The 24,005-nt window shown below is 34.9% G+C and overlaps 3 protein-coding genes across 5 annotated transcripts; 1 reads left to right on the forward strand and 2 right to left on the reverse strand.

The window, feature by feature from the left end:
- The first annotated feature begins 4,243 nt into the window (after positions 1 to 4,243).
- On the forward strand, positions 4,244 to 10,021 carry LOC113296143 (putative pentatricopeptide repeat-containing protein At1g19290). Of its 3 annotated transcripts, none has more exons than XM_026544487.1 (4): positions 4,244 to 7,462; positions 7,591 to 7,686; positions 7,788 to 7,913; positions 9,984 to 10,021. In XM_026544487.1, the coding sequence occupies exon 1, from the start codon at positions 4,427 to 4,429 to the stop codon at positions 7,289 to 7,291; it is 2,865 nt and encodes a 954-aa protein (XP_026400272.1). In that variant the 5' UTR covers positions 4,244 to 4,426; the 3' UTR covers positions 7,292 to 7,462; positions 7,591 to 7,686; positions 7,788 to 7,913; positions 9,984 to 10,021. The 3 variants fall into 3 exon arrangements, with proteins under 3 accessions (XP_026400272.1, XP_026400268.1, XP_026400264.1); XM_026544483.1 differs by lacking the exon at positions 9,984 to 10,021 and adding an exon at positions 8,615 to 9,492; XM_026544479.1 differs by lacking the exon at positions 9,984 to 10,021 and having other exon boundaries at positions 7,788 to 8,035.
- Positions 10,022 to 11,389: 1,368 nt separating this feature from the next.
- LOC113296157 (probable galacturonosyltransferase-like 1) lies at positions 11,390 to 12,962 on the reverse strand. Its single transcript, XM_026544493.1, has one exon. It carries the CDS (start codon positions 12,896 to 12,898, stop codon positions 11,840 to 11,842), a length of 1,059 nt encoding a protein of 352 aa, XP_026400278.1. The 5' UTR covers positions 12,899 to 12,962; the 3' UTR covers positions 11,390 to 11,839.
- A 2,602-nt stretch (positions 12,963 to 15,564) lies between these two features.
- LOC113348979 (E3 ubiquitin-protein ligase RNF185-like) lies at positions 15,565 to 16,146 on the reverse strand. The gene has a single exon (XM_026592901.1). It carries the CDS (start codon positions 16,144 to 16,146, stop codon positions 15,565 to 15,567), a length of 582 nt encoding a protein of 193 aa, XP_026448686.1.
- Between the last annotated feature and the right edge of the window lie 7,859 nt (positions 16,147 to 24,005).

Here is a 24,005-nt window from a genome sequence, read left to right on the forward strand (position 1 = left end):
CTCCGTCAATTCAGTATGAAATTTGAGTCCTATTTGCTGATTATGATGATGAAGAAATTTGTTTTAAAATGAAAATCTTCTGGAGTTTTCATTAAGCTTTGCTGGGCATCCGGTAACATTTTTTGTTGTGGTTGTGATGGTTTCAGTCCGTGAGAAAGTTGAAAGCAAGGGAAGAACAACATACAACAAGGTAAGGTGGATTCTTAGGATTCATATATTATGAACTCTTTCTTTTTCTTTTTGTGCTTGCAAGTTGCGACTCAGTTGTTACTTAGCATCTCTTTTACTAACTATAAAGTGTATGCATAGTAGCTTAGCTGGATCCTTTGTAAGTAAATCTGTAAAGATACTAGCTAATTGTATGAGATATTCATGGGTAGCCCTTATGGTCAGTGAATGACATGGTTTTAGATGTTCAGTACTGAAATATATACTTAAGCCTTATAATATATTTTTTGGGGTTCGCGATTATTGAACTTACTTGAATTTCAGCGACGTAAGTGATTTAAGTAGCACAAACTGGAATATGCTTTATGAATTTTGGTTTTGTGTGCGTCCTGAGGTACGAAGGAATGGGCACATCACATACGCACATTTCTTTTTGTTTACACTTTATACATGTATGAGAGTAGCATTCCTGTATGGTCAATTCACCTGGTACCTCACGTTTAATATCAAATTCCAACTTTTATTTATTTTGTGTGATTTTCGTGAATCTATTAATGAAATAATATAAACCCGTGTATTTTCCAATTATTAGTCCAAAAAATGGTTGCATAATACATTATGCAGCTACTTTTTTGTTAGTATAGAAACCAACAAAAAAAAGGCTGCATAACTTGTCATGCACCTACAATAATATCTACATAATGTTATGCAGTCATGAAAATATGACTGCATAATGCATTATGCATCGAGAAAATTGTTGCACAATCTTTTACGCATCGAAAAAATAGATGCATAACCTGATATGTATCCGTAAATATGAATGCATACTGCATTATGCATCAATTTTTTATGTACACACTAAAAAATCAACCAAAACAATGGTTACATAACTTGTTATAGATGCATAACTTTGTTATGCAGTCGAGAAAATAGTTGCATAATTCGTTATGCATTTGCAGAATGTGTTATGCATCTTTTTTGGTGGCTGCATAATGGTTATGTAGTCAATTTTCGAAATTTTGCCTAAAATGATGATCACCTCCAATTTAATCGTGAAAAAAAAATTGATATTGTTGTTTGTACTCGTTGCGTAGTTCTCTTAAAAATATTTCCAATGATATAAAATTTGTAGAATTCCAAGGCGCGGATTTTTAGATATGTTATATCCAAGTTGCGTTTCCAATTATATCCCTGATGCATAACCCGTCATGCGGATGCATAATCCGTCATGCAGACTTTTTTAATAATTTCATATAATTATGGGTGTCACCGAAATAATTATGGGTGTCACGGTACCTAAAATTAATTGTGGGCCTGACAATGAGAATATTATTTTTTTTGGCCTACGCCTAATTTTCCCTGTGAAAACTACGGTAACACCCATTTTCCTCACTTTCTCCACCCACAAACCCACCGTCATAAAACCTCATGCGCGCACCCATTTTCGGTGAAAAAATTCTCTGAAACCCAAAGTTTTGAAATTCTGTTTTCATCTTTTCTTTTCGTTTCTAAGCTAACCATCCCTTTTAATTCATTTTTTTTTCCGAGAGACAACCCTGAACCGGAAGTGTTTTGAAGAGGAAATTTGCAAATGAGAGATCGATATCGAGATCTTTCCGATTTTTTCGTCGATTAAAGAGTGAATCAATATTCCATCATGATTTCTTAGGGAATTCGAAGTCCATTGAGAAATTTACAGGGAAGTGAATTCTGATTAAGATTTTTCATTTCTTTTTCTGCATTTTTTTTGTTTTGTAGTATAGTTTATGGTTAGATCTCGAATTTGGGTACTTAAACCAAGGACCCAGATCTCTGATTGAGTGCCTTGTGATGATTGATTATGTGGTTTTAGAAGATTTATGGTAGATGAAGAACTAATTCGGCTTTTTAGTTTTACTTTGTTGCGTGTATTAGCGATGTAGCAAGCTGGAACCGGAGAATCCTCGAATTTTAGTCCTGGTATCTGTGAATTTAGATTAGGATTCAAATGTTGAAATTTTTCAACAGTTTAGTACTTGGTTTGCTAATGAATTATAGTATGTTTGTGCACGCCCATGAAGTTGTTTCTAATTGTTTTGGTGTTTCCTATGTTGTTATTGTGAAGAACCGTGACTTGTTTCATTTTTTGTCTTGTCGAATTTACATGGATATTGGATTATAGGCCCCAGTTTGATGTTTTGTGGATCTGATATGTAATGGCAAGAAGAAGGCTGAGAGTTCAAGTGGCAGCAAGAGGTGATAAGAACGGCCGGGGACTCCGTCAATTCAGTATGAAATGTGAGTCCTATTTGCTGATTATGGTGATGAAGAAATTTGTTGTAAAATGAAAATCTTCTGGAGTTTTCATTAAGCTTTGTTGGGCATTCGGTAACATTTTTTGTTGTGATTGTGATGGTTTCAGTCCGTGAGAAAGTTGAAAGCAAGGGAAGAACAACATACAACAAGGTAAGGTGGATTCTTAGGATTCATATATTTCGAACTCTTTCTTTTGCTTTTTGTGCTTGCAAGTTGCGACTCAGTTGTTACTTAGCATCTCTTTTACTAACTATAAAGTGTATGCATAGTAGCTTAGCAGGATCCTTTGTAAGTAAATTTGTAAAGATACTAGCTAATTGTATGAGATCTTCATGGGTGGCCCTTATGGTCAGTGAATGACATGGTTTTAGATGTTCAGTACTGAAATATATACTTAAGCCTTATAATGTATTTTTTGGGGTTCGCGATTATTGAACTTACTTGAATTTCAGCGATGTAAGTGATTTAAGTAGCACAAACTGGAATTTTCTTTATGAATTTTGGTTTTGTGTGCGGCCTTGAGGTACGAGGGAATGGGCACATCACATACGCACATTGCTTTTTGTTTACACTTTATACACGTATCAGAGTAGCATTCCTGTATGGTCAATTCACCTGGTACCTCACGTTTAATATCAAATTCCAACTTTTATTTCTTTTGTGTGATTTTCGTGAATCTCTTAATGAAATGATATAAACCCTTGTATTTTCCAATTATTCATCAGGGTTTATTATTTGGCGTTGGCTATTGCATGAATAACTTGATCGATCCACGTTAATCCATAATAATGAGTGAATATGATATCATGCATCAACGGTTCCGGATGCAAATAAACACTGTTTGGATTTGGCTATAGTTAATTGTAATCTTGTATAAGACTTATCATTTTTTTGTGGTCGAAGGATTCTTGTAAATTTATTTTTTTCTAGTGGATTATTCAGTTATAAAAAAGGGTTGAATAATATGTTATGCATCTATAAAAATAGTTGCACAACCTATTATGCATCTACAAAAGTTGTTGCATAACTTGTTATGTAGTCCAAAAAATGGTTGCATAATACGTTATGAAGCTACTTTTTTGTTAGTATAGAAACCAACAAAAAAAAAGGTTGCATAACTTGTCATGCACCTACAATAATATCTACATAATGTTATGCAGTCATGAAAATATGACTGCATAATGCATTATGCATCCAGAAAATTGTTGCACAATCTTTTATGCATCGAAAAAATAGATGTATACTGCATTATGCATCAATTTTTTATGTACACACTAAAATCAACCAAAACAATGGTTACATAACTTGTTATAGAAGCATAACTTTGTTATGCAGTCGAGAAAATAGTTGCATAATTCGTTATGCATCTGCATAATGTGTTATGCATCTTTTTTGGTGGCTGCATAATGGTTATGTAGTCAATTTTCGAAATTTTGCCTAAAATGATGATCACCTCTGATTTATTCGTGAAAAACAAAAATTTGATATTGTTGTTTGTACTCGTTGCGTAGCTCTCTTAAAAATATTTTCAACGATATAAAATTTGTAAAATTCCAAGGCGCGGATTTTTAGATATGTTATATCCAAGTTGCGTTGCCAATTATATCCCTGATGCATAACCCGTCATGTAAACCTTTTTAATAATTTCATATAATTACCGTGTCACGGAAATAATTATGGCTGTCTGGGTACTTAAAACTAATTGTGGGCCTGACAATGAGAATATTTATTTTTTTGGGCTTGCCTAAGTTTCCCAAAAATAAACCAAAGCCATGAAGATCTGAGCCGTAAACAAGACAACAGTCCTCCTTTCTGTAATTCAAGCAGAGACCGAGTAGCAGAAAAAATAATTCTATTTCCTTTCTGTTTTGAAAATCTTGACAGCAATTTTTCGCAAATATTGAGGTTCAATTTCAGATGAGGACGGTAGTGATTGATTTAACTTTATCAACATTTAATTGAAATGCTTTTAAGGTATTCTTCTTCTTCAGTCACTCTTTCTCATTCCATTTTTTATCAGTTTCACCGCAAACAATCACTCAATACTTCTTCACAAATTATTAGATGGAGACCTAGAGATGAATACAAGCTTAACCAATCTGAAATTGTTGATAGAATCACTAGAATCTTAGTTCTTGAACGAATTAATCTTATAAATAGACTCTATTTCGATTTTTCGGATGAAATTCTTGACGCAGTTCTTTGTAAGTTAAGGTTCAATCCAAATGCATGTTTAGGGTTTTTTAAATTAGCTACTAAACAGCAGAGGTTTAGACCTAATGTGAAATCTTATTGTAAGATTGTTCACATTTTGTCTAGAGCTAGAATGTTTGATGAAGCTAAGGTTTATTTGAATGAATTAATTGGGATTCGTAAACTTGGTTCTTCGGGTTCTTTGGTTTTTGATGAATTAGTGAGGGTTTATAGGGATTTCTCATTTGCGCCGGTTGTGTTTGATATGGTTTTGAAAATGTATGTGGAGAAAGGGATGGTAGAAAATGCACTGATTGTGTTTGATAATATGGGGAAGTTTGGGTGTAAAGCTAGTTTGAGATCTTGTAATAGTCTTTTGAGTAATTTAGTTAGGAAAGGTGACAGTCGGGTTGCTGTTGTTGTTTATGATCAGATGGTTAGGGCTGGAACTGTGCCAGATGTTTTCACTTTGACAATTCTGGTGAAAGCATACTGTAAAGACCGGGGAGTGCATAAAGCTGTGGAATTTGTTAGAGAGATGGAGTACATGGGTTATGAACCTAATATTGCGACATACAATTCTTTGATCAATGGGTTTGTTGACATAGGAGATATGGAAGCTGCATGGGGAGTTATGAAATGCATGTCTGATAGGGATATATCATGTAATGTAATTACTTATACTGCATTGATGAAAGGCTATTGCAAACAAGGTAAGATGCATGAAGCGGAGAAAATACTGAATGACATGAAGGAATCTTCCTTGGTTGCTGATGAACTTGTTTATGGTGTATTGGTGGATGGGTACTGTCGAATAGGTAAAATGGATAATGCTGTTAGGATTCGAGATGAGATGTTGAGTGCAGGACTGCGAGTGAACTTAACCATTTGCAATTCCCTTATTGATGGTTACTGCAAGTCTGAGCAGCTCGACGAAGCGGAACGCGTATTTATGGGTATGAAGTTGTGGGGTTTGAAGCCAGATTCTTATAGCTATAACACTCTTGTAAATGGGTACTGCAGAGGAGGTCATATTAGCAAGGCATTTGAGCTTTCTAGTGAGATGGATCAGGAAGGATATGTACCCACTGTTGTCACGTATAATACACTTCTGAAAGGTTTATGCTATGGTGGTTCCTTTGATGATGCTTCACACCTTTGGTGTTTGATGTTGAAAAGAGGTGTGGCACCTAACGAGAGAAGTTATAGCACTTTACTAGATGGTACTTTCAAGGTAGGTGATTACGAGGGGGCGTTGAAGTTGTGGAAAGACATTCTTGCAAGGGGTTTTACTAAGACCACGATTACCTTCAATACAATGATTAATGGATTATGTAAGTTGGGAAAGATGGAAGAAGCGGAGGACATATTATTGAAGATGAAAGAGCTAGGTGGTATACCTGATGATATAACTTATAAAACCCTGAGTGATGGTTACTGTAAAAGTGGAGATCTTGACAAGGCTTTTCAAGTTAAGAGGCAGATGGAAATGGAAGGAATTTCTTCTTCTGTTGAATTGTACAACTCTCTTATTAGCGGACTTTTTACATCGAGGAGACTCGATAGAGTAAATGATCTTCTGGTAGAGATGAATGCAACTGGTTTGACCCCAAATATTGTGACATATGGAGCTCTTATTAGTGGTTGGTGTAAAGAAAGAAAACTAGATAAAGCTTACAGGTTGTATATGGAAATGAGAAAGAATGGTTTAACCCCAAATATAGTGATATGCAGCACGCTAATCAGTAGCCTTTATAGGCTTGGAAGCATGGATAAAGCCAATTTTCTGTTGCAGAAGATTCTGGATATTAATCTTTTTTCAGGTTTAGAAAATCTTTCCACTTCCTGTGGAGGTGATCATGCTTTCAGAGAAATCGCAGAGTCCCTAAATGAAACTGCAAAGAGATATCTTCTTCCCAATGACATTGTATACAACATAGCTATTGCTGGGCTTTGCAAGTCTAGGAAGGTGCAAGATGCGAGAAGGCTGTTCTCAACTTTATTGCTCAGAGGCTTTGTCCCAGATAATTTCACATACTGTACCCTCATCCATGGTTGTGCGGCTGCAGGTAATGTGAATGAAGCCTTTGACATAAGAGATGAGATGTTGGCAAAGCATGTAAACCCAAACATTACAACATATAATTCTCTTATAAATGGGTTGTGCAAGTCTGGAAACCTGGAAAGAGCAGTTAGACTTTTCCATAAATTAGGCTCAAAAGGGTTGGCTCCTAATGTTATTACATATAATACACTGATTGATGGATACTGCAAGGTGGGTCAGATGAGTGAAGCACTTAAGTTGAAAGATAAAATGATCGAAGGAGGCATTGCTCCTTCAGTTGTTACGTTTTCAGTTTTGATTAGTGGTTTATGCAAGCAAGGGGATACAGATGCATCCATGGAACTCCTGGATCAAATGACTGAGGCGGGCATAGACCCTACTATTGTTACATATTCGAAAATAGTTCAAGGCCATATTACAGGACGGAAACATATTTCCCAGCTTTATAATGAGGTGCATCCTAGGGGACTATCCTCTGACAGGGGTTCTTCAACAGAAATAGGTCTTCCAGAGCCCTTACGTGACAGAGTTATGCCAGATGCCTTTGTCATGTCTGAAGCTGTGTGTTGATTCATTCTTTGCAACATGTCTCTGTCAAAGGACTGCTTCAGTAAATTGGTTCTGTTAACGGAATGTGCTGGATGCAAACCGTTCCTTGTACATATTCATCCCTTGCTCCTCGAAAGTTGTAATTGATGGAGTTTGGACCTCTAAACTCAGAGTTTTTTGGTTCAAGACCAGGTATGTTGTCACAGCTGTAGTCGTGAATTGCTCTAATTGAGTTTACATCGAGTTGTTTGACAATTGTCTGCCTAGCACTAATGATGCCAACATTTAATACTTTGTTCACTGAATTTTTTGCAAGTCAGATAATAGCGAGATAATGGCTTCTGACTCATGTATTTGGTCTCCTATAATGAAAGGGTCCTCGGTCATTCTTCCAAAATATCGTCCGTCGGAAGCCTGTAAGTTGAAAAAATCTCGTTTTCGTTTTTCTCTCTCTGTTTTTTTTTTCCAGTTTATGTTCCCTTAAGCAGACATTGAATTGGTTAGAGTATGCTAATAGGTTTGGAGAAAATGCATTGATAAATCACATAGCTGGGGCTACTTGGATGTAAATAGCAGCTGGTTCTCTTACCCCAACTTCTTGAATATTTCCCCAGGCACTATCCTGTGTATGTCTGCATCAGAGGTAAGTCTAAAATGTTTCTATAGTAAAGTGTACCATGAGTACGAAATTCTTTCTTCTGTTCTGTGTAAAAGGAACAAAAAATGTTCGTTTCTTTGTAAAGAAATCGTCCTTAAGGTCAGTGATAATGGCTGGTCCATCACAAAAGTTGTGCTATCCAGTGACAATACTATTCTAAAGCAAAATACAATCCTCACAAAGACATCTCAGTCCCAACTTGGTGTTAGTGCTTCTACTCACTGTAAGGGGACCGTTTTATTTGTTGGATATATCATGGAACTTAGTGAGTTGAGATAACACAATTGACTGATCGTAAAGTAAACTTGTTAGATTCAGATATAGTAAAGATGTGGAACCATCTTTCTTCTATGGGATCAATAATGCATTCTAATTACTTCAACTCCCATAATGTTGAGGATGATATGGTTTTTGATAGATTACCTTTCAATTTACTTCATGTTTTAGGTGGTGAAATGAAATCTTAAATGATAAAATAGAATTGTTATTTCTTGGTGTACCATACTAGTCTGACGTTAGTATTTCGTACTTGAAGAATCTCAAAATGAATAATATTTTGTAATTTTGAAATGTTGCTTTTGCTTTTGCTTTGGTATGTATTTAGCTTTTGGGAGAAGGAATTTTAAGTATATTATTGGCTTTTGGATTGTCTTACTTAATAATGTTCTCTTAATATCAACTGATAGGGATTCGAGATCGAACCAATAAGTGCGTGTCTACTTATTCTGATGTTTGCGCTGAAAACATGGATTATTATTAAATCGCACAATATTTAACTAGCTCCATGAAGGAATCTCACCATGAACTTCCCTTAAATACACACAAGTTCATATTAATCTTAAGAAGAATCTGATGAGATGGTGGTGGTGGTTATGCAGTTCACAAGAATGTTCCCACCACGGGATGTTCAGACTTCAGATCTTCTCCTTCACCTTAGAAATCTTTTAGAGGTGTCCTACCAGGATAGTTCTTTCCCGATCAATAATGAATATATCCTTATAATGTCAAAGAATTGATGAATGTATTTGACAAAGAAAAGAAGAGTATTAATCAATGACCTGTGTATTTGTTTGTTAGAGTTAGAGACATACAATATACATCCATGATTTAGGAAGAAACCAATGGCTAGAAAATTACATTCTTACATGAGACAGAAACTTCCCATCAACATTTAATGTCAGATAGAAGCAGTCAGATAAGATTCCTAATTGAAAATTTAGTATTGTTTTAGTGTATACTTTAGTTTTGTATTTTGTCTTGCTTACTGTCTAATTCGAGGTATCTAAAACAAATTGATAGGCATTTTGATTCATATGCATATATGCCTATAATGTATAGTCACTGTTCTCTTTGTTTATTATCACACTTGCATTCCAGCTGCACAAAAAAAAAATAGCTGTTTCGAAAAAATAATAAAAATAAAAATAAAAATAAATATAAATGAATAATAGCACCTATTATTACTAGTTAACCTTTTGAGGTAAACACTCTAACAACCGGTGGTGCTAAATCAACCCTTCCTATCACTGTAAAAGGAAAGGGAGAGATGGCCATCGTCACCAATCGCCAGCGAAATCAGTGGATGATGTAAGTCGTTTACTTAAAATGAGGATATGTTTAAAATACAAAAAAATATTTTTTTTTTATATATTTCCATCGCCATCTCAAATAATTTTATCAACTAGGTTGAGGAAAATATGATTTGAGAAAGAAAAGAAAGATCTCTAATTACGCAATTTGGAAAGGGATGTGTCAAGATCGAGAGCATCTCTGTGGCCGACAGAAATTCTTTCCAATTTGGAGCCTAACTAATAATAATCTTGTTGTTACAACTAAGTTTTTATCGCGGGCAATGTGTAGGGGTGTACTTATCTCAGAGGCAACAGGCTTTACACCCCGGTTCTCATACCTCTCATATATGGCATACCTCTCATATATGGCATACAAGGCCATTAAGAAGGGTACTTCCAGAGACAACAGGCTTTATACCCCCTCGTATGAAGGGTACTTGATGAATTCAGACCAATTTACTCCACATCTTTTCTGTTTTCCTAGGCAATTCAGGTCCTCCTGGGTAGTGGAAAATGGACCAAGGGGAGACAGCAGGTACTAGGTAGACGAGATCTTTAACATGACTCGGGATAACGTGTAAGTATTTTCCACTAAATGCAATGAATTACCATAATTTCACCCCGCAGGTTTCATTTCGGTCTGTTTTTGTTTTATTTGATAATTATCGGTCATAGTCTTACACTTGCATCGGTCATAGTCTTGCACTTGCAAGTTCCAAATCAGAGTCATAGTCTTTCCCTTGCAAGTTGCAAGTTCCACATCGTAGGGTCATAGTCTTTCACTTAGAAACATGCATAGACAGATAAGACTCATAGTCGTCCGTCATGAATCATGCCGTATGTTTCACTCATAAAAACAAATTCTTGTCATATGCAAATACCGTATTCATTCCCACCTCTAAGTACCAAGTTGTTGATTAATAACCATGCACATGCACTTCTCTTGACTTAACTGAGATATCAACAATCAAATTAAACAAGAAACTAAAGTGAAGTTTGAAGACCAAGAATCAGCCATAAGTTTCTAACACAAAATGTACGCTTCACATAAAAGTATATAAACCATCATCATCCAATAAACTATTCAACACTAAATTTGTACAATATAACTATGGGCTCTTAAATGTCTCTTTAATTATCGTTGTTGTTTAAAGACCCAATCCTACTTGTTAGACTGATACAAGACGTACTACTGTGGAAAAAAAAGGTTAAGAAGTCTCTGTTGAATGGTTTCAAAGTTTAGGGACACATAACATCGCGCGTTGGGGTCATAACTTAAATAATGTGAAAAGGGAATGACCTCTTTTTCTTACTTCATTATATTTCTATGTCCCTAAATTAAGGCAGGGTCCCAATATGTAAGTACTCCCATCACTTCATCAAATTCTTCAAGTCTAGTCTAGTCCTGTATTCTTACTTTGTCGCTAACATCACTCCACCGACGGTTCCATTTCTCGTACGTTTGTGTCATGATATGTCAGGGTCTCTCAGAACACCTAACTTTTGTCGTGCTGTCGTGCCGTTACGGCCTTATTTTGTGTCTTTTCTCTTTGTATTATGTTGGAAACATGGCTGCGAATATTCATTGCTCAATTGTCTCTGCGGAAATAATTATGTATCAAGAAAAGCATTATTCGAGAATCTAACAGCTGCAAAGGAGAAAAAAAAGAAAAGGGATGTTCTTAATTTGATCTACTCTGCATGTGAACGACATTAGATATTTTGGAGACAACCAATGAAGATGAAAAGAAAGAAAGAAAGAAGAAAGGGCTCTTTTCTTTTTCGTATTGTTATGCAGCTTGTCATTCATCATAATTTTCTGCAAATTCAGCACAAACTACTAGCTCAGTGTTTCAAAAGCAAAAAAGCAAAAGCAATAATCCAAAAACCTTTCATTTCAACTATGAGATATTTATAAATTTTGTAATATGATCCATGTAATGTACAAAGAGAAATTATATGTAAACTTCATTCATCATCTTCCACCAAGTAATACAACATTCCAAAAAAGAACAAAAAGTAGTAGTACTACTAGTTAGGAGATCTGTGGACAGTATACTTGGTTCACTCTCGACTTCTTTATAAGGGCTTGTGTCGTTTGTTGCGATAACCTCGGTGTTCCGCACTACCTGACTGATCCACACAGTCCTTTGAAGGGGATTCCAAGTAGTAGTCGGATTATGATAAACGAACCCCGAACCCAGAAAATCTATGGTAAATTATTATTGGTTGTCCTCAATAGCTCGTCGAGAAGATATGATCAATTAGTTTTAACTTCATATATAGATGAGACAACTCTCGGACTATTTTCTTTCTCTAAGTATATATACACATAAATTATCAAGAATCAAGAGTAAATGGTGTTCGCAGGAGATCATAAGGAGCCCATAAGGCATCCAAAGGGCAAGGCCGGTTCGAGTCTAATCGAACCCATGGCTTTCCTTTTCCACTCCAATGCAAAAGACTAACTGGACCCGGGTGCAAATCTCGGCAAAGACCTCGAAAATTATCACCTCCTAATCCATGTTGATTCCAACGATGATCCACCGGAGCTATATATCCCGCAAAAACAAGCAAAAAGGGAGGCAATGAGCCTAACTCATAGATCCTCATTCTCTTTTGAAGTTCCATCCATTCTTCAATCTTAGTCGTATATCCTCCTTCTCTCCATCTCTGAAGATCGATAACCATGACGCCCGTGTTAAAATAACAAGCTTTCCGAGTTGCAAAGGTCAGAGACAGAGATGGATTGGACCAGAAAGTTGGTGTGAAATAAGCTGTGAAATTTGCATTACAGTATTCCGGTGCAGCCAAAACCGAGTCAGCGCCTAATTCCGTAGCAGAGAGTTTCGCTATGTCATCAACCAGGACAAGATCCGAGTCGAGGTAAACAACTCGACGAACACATAACGGAAGGAGATCAGCCAGGTAACTGCGAGCGTAATTTAGCGGGCAATCTAAAGCAGAGCGTATCGAAGTAGAAATAAAACCAGCAACTCTGGAATCGTCGAACCGGTAAATAAGAAATCGAAGGTAAGGGAATGATTTTGAAATGGTGATTGGGAGATATTGAGTGTCGGCAGAAGTGGAAGCGACGAAATGAAAGAAAATGTTTTGTGGGCAAGAGGAATGTTGAAGGACTGATTGGATTGCAGCCATGGAACCTCGAAGGTAAGCTGAATCTAGAGTCATTGCTACATGTACAATGTGATCGAAGCAGATGGCCGAAGTTGTGATGATATCATGGTAATCGAAATTCGCAGGAATGGATGGACAGTCTGGAGAGTTGTAGAATTGTGGTGCTTCTCTGAATTGTTTTGATTCAACGGAAGAAAAGAAAAAGAGGAAGAAGAAAAGAGAAACAGAGAGAGAGGAAACAACAACATTGTTGTTGATCATGTTGTTGTTTGTTAAAGGTTGAAGAAGAGAGATTTTAGATTTTTCATTTGCTTTGAAAAGCAGATATATATCATCTATATATATATATATATATCGAAACTGCCATGTGCCTAGTGCCCCATCATATAAGGACCCACATATAATTTGAAGTAGGGCCGGAAATAACTGTACAAAAGAAAATTCAACTACCAAAGAAGATTTTAGTTCTCTGATGTTATGACTATGTATGTATGTGTGTACTACGTGATGGACAATTTCCTTTTTTCTCAAGCCAAACGGATGGAATGGGTTATTTGTGTTTGCAGACAAAATACAGTACTTATTCATTTTAACGTCAAAATTAGGACAATTTTAAAAACTAGGAGGATCTCTTTTTTTAACAGTAAACAAATCTAGCTTTCCTGTTTCGAGTCTCCTAATAATCTCCTTGATCTTTTTCAATTAGAAAATCAAAAAGCTAAATCTTTTCCACTTTCTGATTCATGTATATTTCGGGGCAAGAATCATTTAATGAAGCTGGATTTGAAATACTGTTTGTTTAATTAAACTCTGCATTAAAACTGCAACTGAAATAAATGTGTTTGTTTAGTTAAATTGTTATAAGAATCTACAAAAATCAACAATTGCATATGATAATGTTCCACTTAACTGTGTGTTACTGATACCAAAGTGGTGGTAGACATGTTCTTTTCGTTCATTAGAGTTGCTTTTTCAGCTAGTTGTAATGTGTTGTCAAGCAATAACGTTCATTATAGCAAAAATAGGAATATGCTTATAGATTTTCTAAGAACCAGAATTTAGTAGGACTGGAACTGACTTTTAACGCGTAGTGATTAATAACAGTTGGGGAATGGGTTGGTAGGCCCAAATGTGAGTATCCCTTCGCAGGTGAAGGGAGGCAGCAACCTAGTTTTAATGTAAACAGGAACTCCCATTATGACGAATTTTTTTTTGAAATTCATGCACCGAATCCGAATTGATGTAGGAATACGTAGATAATGCAAGTGATGAACATGGTGAACATCCCTCACCCTCGTGAGCTCCATTTCTGGAAAGACGGACACAAAGAACGTCACCATCTATTGCTTAAATAAGTAAAAAACGTGGTGGTGGTGATAAATCCTGAATCGGCACATCATCCGATGGAAGAAGAAAAATACACTTTGCGTTCTCTTTAGAGCCTCAGGCTGATACACTTGAAAAAAACGTGATATTAACGCATAGTGCTCCCACCACCCCAGACTTTGAACGTGGAAGTTGAAAATTAAAGCTTTTTGAGTTGAAAACTTGAAATATTAAACGAGATTCAAAATTGAGGTCAAATACCTAAATGTTCTTTTCAGCTGCTAATAATTTTGTTGATTTTCAGCTACAGAATACTACTAATGGTTTTATCAGAGTCGCGAAAATCTATGGTTAATAGAAAATAATTAATAGGCGTACACGTAGTATGACTAAACAAATGAGCTTAATTTTGGGCGACCCCAATGACATAGGAACCATGTTCAAATTTCCCCCCAAATATATGCAAGACCCATGTGCATTTGATTCCATAATTGACAGAAACTTTCCATTCATCATCAGTTTCATATCAAAAGCGACGTACTCACTCGACCACCGACATCGCCAACAAGTCCGCTGAGATTGTTTTCACTTACACACTGATCTTGTTTTTTTTTCCTCCTTTTCCTTTCTGTCTGCCTAATGTGCTTTGGGACAGAGGATCGCAGCACACTGTTAATATTGCTTTGCTACGTAAGCCTAACATGTAAGATCCGTCGTCCAGGTACAAAAAATTTACCATAACTTCAGCACTACAACATATAATAATATGGGAAAGGAAACAGGTCCTAGTTTGCCTAGGGGCCATTACCAGGGATCGACGATCGTTTTGAATTTGTATCGAAAAGATTTGCATCTTTTCAATCCCGCCATATAAGTAATGACTGTAATGAGTAAATTTTTGGCTGCCTTAAGGACTTTGTTGGGAATCGTCAGGCTTCAAAAGTCTTCTGACTAAAGTTTGTTTTAAAGAATCAAAATATCTTGGTCTCTAGTGCAACTACTTGTGATTTCCATCATTACTATAAGTCGACCACCGTCACAACTTTGATTCTATTTTTGATTCGAAGAAACTGTACTGACTGACTAAAAGGAACCAATGACTTTGCGGATTATAAGGAAAGATATGTTATCTAGTTACACTCAGACCAACTAGTAGAAGAAGAAACTGACCTGCCTAAAAGAAACTAACTAGTAGAAGAAGAAGTAGTCCATCCACTGCAATCAGAATTGCTCTTCTATGTGCTAAGATGTGCTCCAAGTCAGAGACACTTGTAACAAAGTACTGACTAATTGTTGAAATGCACAGCACTATATAAACTAGAGAACGGTTCGAGAATTGGGTAATCCATTGATACTCCACTCAGACGTTCAAATATGCAAGCAAAATAGAATCATCCACATACATTCAGGGGAAATGTTGGAGAAACAGGCTATGCCAATTTGAATATATATAATGGTGGCAGCAGGACTATATAAATAAAAATATCCTCATCATCTCAAAAGTAAATTTACTATCTAGACAATTAATATTCACAGATATGAAAGAACTAAAACACTTGAACTCCAACGGTATTTTCATCTATTATAGCATTTGTCATCTGCTAACAAAACCAAAACCATACAAGTGAAAGGATCACAAAAACACACAACAACAATGGAATCTTCCCAGCGATATATTGCAGCATTTGACTCGTAGGATGCGAAGGGGTGGTAGGGTAAATGAATGTGAAAGAGTTCGTAATGGTCACATTAGCCATTGGGGTATCTACTCCCATGAATCCAAAATCAAGCGGAGGAAACTGATTCATATTCGGAGCACGATTTGCTGTTTCTGGCCTCTGCGCTTCCGGGAGATTTGGAATGTCAGTTTCAGGAATAGACTTTAATCTGGGATCATCCGCACTCGTCTTTCCCCTTCCATAAAGAGGAACCAACTTGTCTGCCTGTACGAAGGCCTTACAAACAGGACATTCTGGAGGAAGAGAATGAGCTCCCAAGTACCCAAACCACTTGTACAGACAAGGCCAACAGTAAAGGTGACGGCAAAGAGTCACAATTGGGTCTTTAGCCAAATCTAAACAGATACTGCAATTGAAGTTGGCCATGTCATTCCTATCACCACTGCCACTACAAGAAGGATTCTGGGGCGTTTGTCTAACTGATTGTCCCAGCTCACTGTCCATATTAAACTCCTTTAAAATCCTGTAATATCAGTATAAAAAATTCTTCCTCCGTTCTTTTTTAATAGGCCAGTTTTGTTTTTAGCAAAATTTAAGGAAATTAAGAGAACTAATCATTGAAAGTGGTCCTCATGACACTTGTCAATAAAAGAAGTGAAGTGAAATGGTCCCCATGACACTTGTTAGCAAAAGAAGTAAAGTGAAGTGGTCCACATGACACTTGTCATTAAAAGAAGTTAAGAGAAAAATGGTCCCAAAAATTAAAATAACATTTGACTTTCCCAATTAGGAAACTTACCTATTTTTTTGAAACTTTTATTTATAGAAACTGGCCTATTAAAAAAGAACGGAGGGAGTATCAGTATAAAAAAAAGGGATTAGACGTAAACACGCCTAACCCAAAACAGAGTCAGCAATCATCTAAAAATCAAAGAAAAAAAATATTACATAGGGTTAGTACATCCTAAATTAAAGTACAAACTAATCCAAATCAAAAGGAGCAAGAAGATTAGTATTGTAGCGGCAAAACTAGGAAAAGAGAAGTGGTGAAACAAACCTTGACAGGATAGACTGATCAATTACGAACGGAATGAGATGTTCAATGAGAGGATGGTTTCTTCAATGAGATGTTTTTAAGTGTGCTTCCCTCCTTTTTCCTGTTGAACACGACATCTGTGTTTCTTAATCACCAGGGTTTTATACTTTGTTAACGTCATCATCTTACCATCTTAAACCGTTCGATTTAGAATAAACCATCGGACTCCTTAACAAGAGATTTCCTAGTTCCTACCAAAACCAGTAGTCCTAGTTTGTGGAACAAGTTAGAAAGCAGAGACGGAAGCTAGGGCCAATTTTTTTTTAATTTTACTTGGGCTAGTCCAAGTGTCCAACGGAAGATTGAACTTTCACATAGGCCCAAGATATCGTTTGGGAGAAATCGGGAGTAGCTTGGTGCTTGGATGTCATATTATTATTTTTATTTACTAGGTATCACCATGACCTAGCTCAACCTCCCATGTTAGTGTCAGTTTTTATTAATACTCCAATAGTTGTTATCATTGTTGAAACGTTTGCAAGAGAGTGTAGAAGTTAGTGGTCCATTTCTAGTTAACGAAGACATGTGCCGACAATTTTATATTTTTGTTACCTAACAGACCATTATACCTTGCAACAGGTGCACTTGCATCGGCAACTACCAATGCCTCTAAAGTATTGATCAATCTGGAGGTATGAGTCCATGAATTCAAGAAGAAGTAAGTGTCCAGAACAGAAAGTAGTAGCATATATTTTTTTGACTGCTAAAACTACGACATAAATTTACACATGCCCAAATACGGGGATAACGGAGTCACAGTGACCGGCACGTCACAATCGGATGATCCCAATGAAAATAGGAATAATATTCGGGAAGCAACTTAGTTTAGTTTAGAATGTAGTGATGATAACGTTGAGAGAGCAACAAATGAGATGTCATTTTTCTCTACCAAACATATTTCACTTTATTTAGAGAATGATATAGAACATAAATGCTCAAATTAGGTCAACTCGATGAAAGATTAAATTGCTGGTAATTTACTTTGAAAGTATAGTATGCTTTACTTAACAAATGTAAACAACGTAATACTAAAGCATCAATTTGGTAAAAAAAAAATGGTATAAGCCTGCTCAATTTGGTAAACAGTATTTGTTAGCATATAAGATTCTAATACGTTGTTATTTGTTTTTTTTAATCATCTAATTTAATATATGTAACCAATTTGATTGCTACAAATTTTCCGAACAGTTGGACGTTGATAAATTCTCTTGAAATTGTATCAAGTTTCTAATGTTTATTGAAGCTTCTAGAATTCATTCGTGTATCTACTAATAGCGGTAACAATGTAAAAAAATGTAGATGTTTGGATTACATGATCATAAGAATCCATAAAATAGTTCATTAACTAACACATAAAAATGAGATGTTCATACCCATTTTCAGTTGTCATATTTTTACTAAACCGGTAACTGGACACATTCACAAAATCACCAAAAACATAATCTATATCACCACTTTCATCCACCCACATCGATCAATAAAATCATGAGAAACATGATCAACAATATGACATGGTTCTCTCTTCCTTGGAAAAAGATAAACTTGAATCTAGTGAAAGTAAGTACACTATTTAGATTCAAATAAAAATTCAACTCACAAATAGTGAAAAATTAAGGTATCCATAAATTGTTTATATAGAACCCAACTCGACTTTTTATCTTTACATGTTGGCTTTTGTTTATTCAAAAATTTTAGTCATTTATTAATTTCTAGAATTGAATCTAGTGATTCTCAAGTAAATATTACATTCAAATAAAAATTCGATTCAAGAATCATGAAAAATTAAGGTATCTCAAAATTTATCTGAATAACAGATTTGATTATATGGAACCAAGCTCAACCTCTCACCTTTACATGTTTCCTTTTACGTTTGGATAAAAAAAAAAAACTCATAAATTGTAAGGTGTGTAGAATTTTATCTAAGAATTGAAAATCACCATAATCAATTATTCAATCATGTATTAACTTCTAAAGTATATTTGACGAACATTTAAGAAAATGTCGTAATATAATTATAAATATTGTTTCAGCAAGCAACCATAGATTGTTTAAGATATTAAAAGATCATTGTATCTATCAAAATTATACCTCCAGTTACGCTGACATTAATCAATCCAAATTTATAATGCAACCATTACCGCGTGTTGCCTTTTTATTACATGGCTAAGAACCCAGGAGAAATGGAACCTTACACTGCCCGCATATTAGGAGAAATTTTCCAATCAGAATAATGTTGGATTCCTTAACAGCCAATTATGCCATATGTGTATCCACCAACAATACAATTACTTGTTAACTGATGTAATTCTTGATACTTGGTACATCTTAGTATATCACATGAATCGTCTTTCCCGCGTCTTGATATTTTCTTTTAAACATCGTATAAATATTGTGTTATGCTTGACTTATAGTAACTGTAACTGGATGCGGAGCAGTCATTAACATGTGACAATAGAAGGAAACATCCACATTAGTGTGGAAATTAAGCATTCATGACAATTTCAGTTGTAATGAGTAACATATATCTTGTTTATTTTATGTCAATTACAAGTTGTTGTTCCTTTCCATCATCACGACGGTGATCAATTAGATATCGACCTTTATCCAAAACCATAATATCATCACGTGACTTTGGATATTCTTTAATACATTTTTCTCTCTCATATAGGGAGGTTTGGTTTCCTCCGACAACATGGACCATGTGTCATACATTTTTTTTAGTGTTTAAAAGATAAATGTATCGGTCTTTTCATTTATAAGTTTGTCCCAAACAAAATTGTGAAGTTGTTCCACCATTCAGATTATTTAAAATTATTCAAGATTTAAAAAGAAAAAATCATACGTTGGTTTCAACATTTTTGGAATCGAATCATGCACACAAATCCAGTGCAACAATTTAACTATAGAAATCTTTCCATGATTTCTTTCGTTAAACGATATTTTTCCGGTTGATATGGATTCATGTTGATCATCAGAAATATTTTATGATTGATTATTAAAGTTTGTAATGACCATAAATTCATGATAGATCTTAAACTTATGTCACCAAAAATTCCGGAAAAAGTTTGTGTACTCCAAAAATAGGAAAATACTCATTTGCTAGTCGAGAAAACAGGAAACGATAAATTTTAATCTGCACTATTTGTTATCTTTATAACAATCTTGAGTTACAAATAATTTCAATTTTAATTTATAAAAAAAATTAATAATATATGTGAGTACGACTGTGGTTGCTACAATTAATGAAATTAAGTTACAAATCTAAAACCATGATTTCTTGAAAAAAATAATCAGATCTTTGAGTTGCATTTCACATTCTCTTTGTAATCTCTTACTCTCATCAATACCTCTACGATCCATATCTCGCACCCAATTCAATGAAAAATTGTCGCCCAAATGCGTAATTGATATCAACTACCTTGTTAGCTTTCCTAACACTATTATTGGTCCGAAACTTTTATATAAAAGAATCGCTCTATACTTGTATAATTGAATTCTATTTTTCAATCTAAATATTTTCGTTCATATACTCCCTTGCATGTACCTTCTCCATCTCTTGAATAACTATTAGCATATGTTTCTTGATTTCTTTCCCAGATCGTTTTCAAGTTAATGCAAAAATAATAAGAATAATCCTAGCTCTCTTTCAACCTTCGGTATATTATATACCTATATCCTTAATCTTAGAAATTATGCATCTTCATTTTCTAGTCCAATTTCTTGAGTACTATTTTTCTTTTTTGTAAAACCATGGACGGAACATTGTATTTGTTTATGTTATCTACATTGTAAAAATGCTATTACTGGGGGGGATGGGAATTTGAATTGGGCATTAGTGTGATTTTTTTTTTACATTTTCTTTCCTTTTAGTGTATATTTGTAATATTGTATTTTTTATGGAGTTGTCTAGATATATGAACACTTTGGTTGCATTCTCATTCCACTCTTGTGTGATCTGTTCTCCTTATATGTTTATGTTGCTTTAGTGGAATTAAATATTGTGTCGCTAGATTACGTACAATATCTTTGTAATCACAACCTGCATATAATGCTTGAAATCCATATAATTATTAAATTCAATATCTACTTCTTTGTTCTTTATCTCTTAATTAGATATTGTATCGTATAACCTGATTTTCTTAATACTTCAAATGGATGCTCTGTTTATTATCGCATCTTACAAAACAAAAATAAAGTGTATTTAAAAGTTTTTTTTATCTCAACAGTTTATGTTTTAACTCAATTGTAAAACACCAATTTGGTAGACAAAACTCAATTCCCCAGACAAAGCTCTACAGAGAGTTTTTCTTTCTCGTCATTGATAAATTGTGTGGTTTCGAATGAGAAGTGTTGACAACCCTGTGCAACGTATTCACGTTAAAAGTAAGACTATATTAAGCTATTCATGTCTTTGATCAAATAAGCTATATGCTTCCCAAAATTATAGCATAATAAAGAGCATGGTCTCATCTAATTCATCACAAATTACAAAAGTTTAAATTACGAATTTTGTCTTTCTTAGCAATATATCCAACTAACTTGCTATATTCCTATTTTGTACTTACTCATAAAAGAAGGCATCTTAGAAAATAGTTAAATTCGTATAAATTATAGAGGTACCATATAATACCATTTAATACTACGTACTCATACAAAAGTAACCTGTAAATTTTGAGGGTAATCATTCACAGAATTTCGAGAGCATTGCATCAAGAAGGCATTGAACGTGTCGAATAATATGTTGAGCGCTAAGACTTGTAAACTATATCTTCAGTTCATGAAGGGATTGCATCTACTGCACATAATCCTGGATTGCATCTACCGCACTGATTATGTTTTATCTTTCGGTTGTCTAGCATATCCATTAGAGGTAAGGATAAACAAATCACAATACTCGAAGAAGCGTCAACGTAAAAGTTACCCGTAGAAGTAGCAAATTGGTCTGGAAGTTTAACATACCATAACCTTATGAAAAAAGTATCTTGTAGTTGGGAGCAGAATGTATGCACATACAGTTTCATGCTGAAACACATGTTAACTGGTGAATTTCCATTCGTGCATCCCCCTACACGTTTCCTTACCTTTCATAAATATCTTCATGGTTTCATATCTCCACAACATTATTAAGCAGTTCTTGCAATATACAGTACAAATCGGCTTAATAAACATAGTCGTATTAAAGAATGGAAGAAAGTATCTCAAAATCCACTAAGCCGAAAATGTGGAAACAGAGTTCAGTCAGAAAAGCATAAATAGTCCAACACATTAGTGAGAATTTTTTTCGAGTATAACTGTAATTTAGCATGGGTATCTGATGTAGTGACTAATCAAATTACAAACACTTGATCAGTTTCTAACTCATCTTCCATAAATAGTGACACTGACTAATCGAAAAACAACCAATTTGTTTTTCATAATCAGTCAATTAGTATTCCATTTCCATGTTCATGGAACAACAAATCATATACCCTGAACTATAAAGAGAAAGAATTACTTTGTGTACTTAAAATACAAATCAATGAGTATCATCAAACTCAAAAAAGAAAATTGAATAGCTCCATTTGAGAAAGATGTTTTGCATGATTTTCCATAAAAGACGAAGGCATCTTAGAATGCATGTTTTCAAAACCAGCTCGCTTAGACAGATCTTGTAAGGAAATTATATAAAATATATATATATATATATCATGTGTACGTGTCTTGCATAAAATAGGACATGAAAATAACGGCTTAAAGTCAAACATGGTAATTGCTTGAATGATTGCAGTCTCTGTATTTTTCCTCTTCTTCAAATATTGCGTTCTGATCAGCAAATTCATCTTTCCACTTGAACTTTCCATTCAATTTATCATTATTACTCGCTCACTGTTTTGGAGTTTAGCTAAACAATAGTGTATAGTATAAAAAAAAGGTTTCAGTATAACAACTTTCCAGCATTACCATTAAAATTGTATCAATTGCAGAAAACCTTCACCCTACTCAGTGCTATCTCTAACAATGATATTAAAGTTTCTTACCATGGGTAAAGAAACCATAAAGGCAGTTGATTTGGTCTACACAAAAAGGATAAGATTAATAAAATTTCACATAAAAAATATAGAATATATAAAGATATTATAAGATGGGACAAAACAACCAATATGCCTGAACAGTCTAATTTCTCATCTTTTAGAAGTACAGAAAATTCCACACACTCTAAAACATTCCAACTTTCAAGAACAACACAATTGTCGGTTGTAATAACAACTCAAGACTTGCCAAAAATAGGTACAAAGTAGTTTAATACCTAGTATAGCTAATTTAGTATTTTCAAAAGAATCGATTGATGATGAAAAGTACCTTGTTTCCTCTTCCGGTTATATTTAAGCTTTACTGTACATTTTGAGAATATTATTATAACTCGATATAACCAAATAGTTCAAATTTGTCCCAACTCCAGACTCTGGTATCTAATTTCAGTTAAAGCAAGACACTGAACCTGTCGTGATTCGAACACTTTGTTAAAGCCAGGCAGTGAACCTGACATGATTTGAACACGCAACCTTCTGACATAGATTCATACGCGCTACCCTTGCGCCCCAGATTCATACGCGTGCACATAAATCACTGGGTTAGTTTAAACAATGAGGGGTTCCCAAAAGGCCCAACCACGGGATCCCACTAACTCAGATGGTTACATTCTTCTGGTAAAATGTAAAACTCAGGAAATATACATGAAACTGAAGACATATTTGTTGGGGGTGCAAACACAGACTCGAGCTAGGACGTACAACAAATAAAAATAAAAATCCGAAGTATGAAGTATTTAGCTATAGTAACTTACTTCTAAGTTAGTTAAACAGTCATTTCTCTCAAAATGGATTGCTTTCTGTAGTCCCTTTGCGAAGCCTTGCCAGATAATTAATGTTTGTACATAAGATTCGATTATGCATGTCATATAGAGTAGTCTGTTGATTAATGTCCGTCTCATTCATGTTTAACAACATGAGAGACCACAATGACAACATCTTCCATAATGCAGTCAAAGTGGATATACCTGCAGTATTCCAAATTGAGAGTAAACCTATGAAAGAATTAGAAACTACGTTCGTCTTTCTGGCAGCATTCCTAAAGTAAGGCCAAATGAAGCAAATAGAGGAGCATTGTACGAAGATTTGGATGGTATCTTCCTCAAACAGTCCACATAAGATACATACATTAAGTATAGGAGATCCATTAGTCGTGATAATGAAGACGAATCGAAGCTCAGTTAAATGAAGGCAGAAGC

This window comes from Papaver somniferum, chromosome 1 (genome assembly GCF_003573695.1).
Source record: "Papaver somniferum cultivar HN1 chromosome 1, ASM357369v1, whole genome shotgun sequence".
Classification (NCBI taxonomy): Eukaryota; Viridiplantae; Streptophyta; class Magnoliopsida; order Ranunculales; family Papaveraceae; genus Papaver; species Papaver somniferum.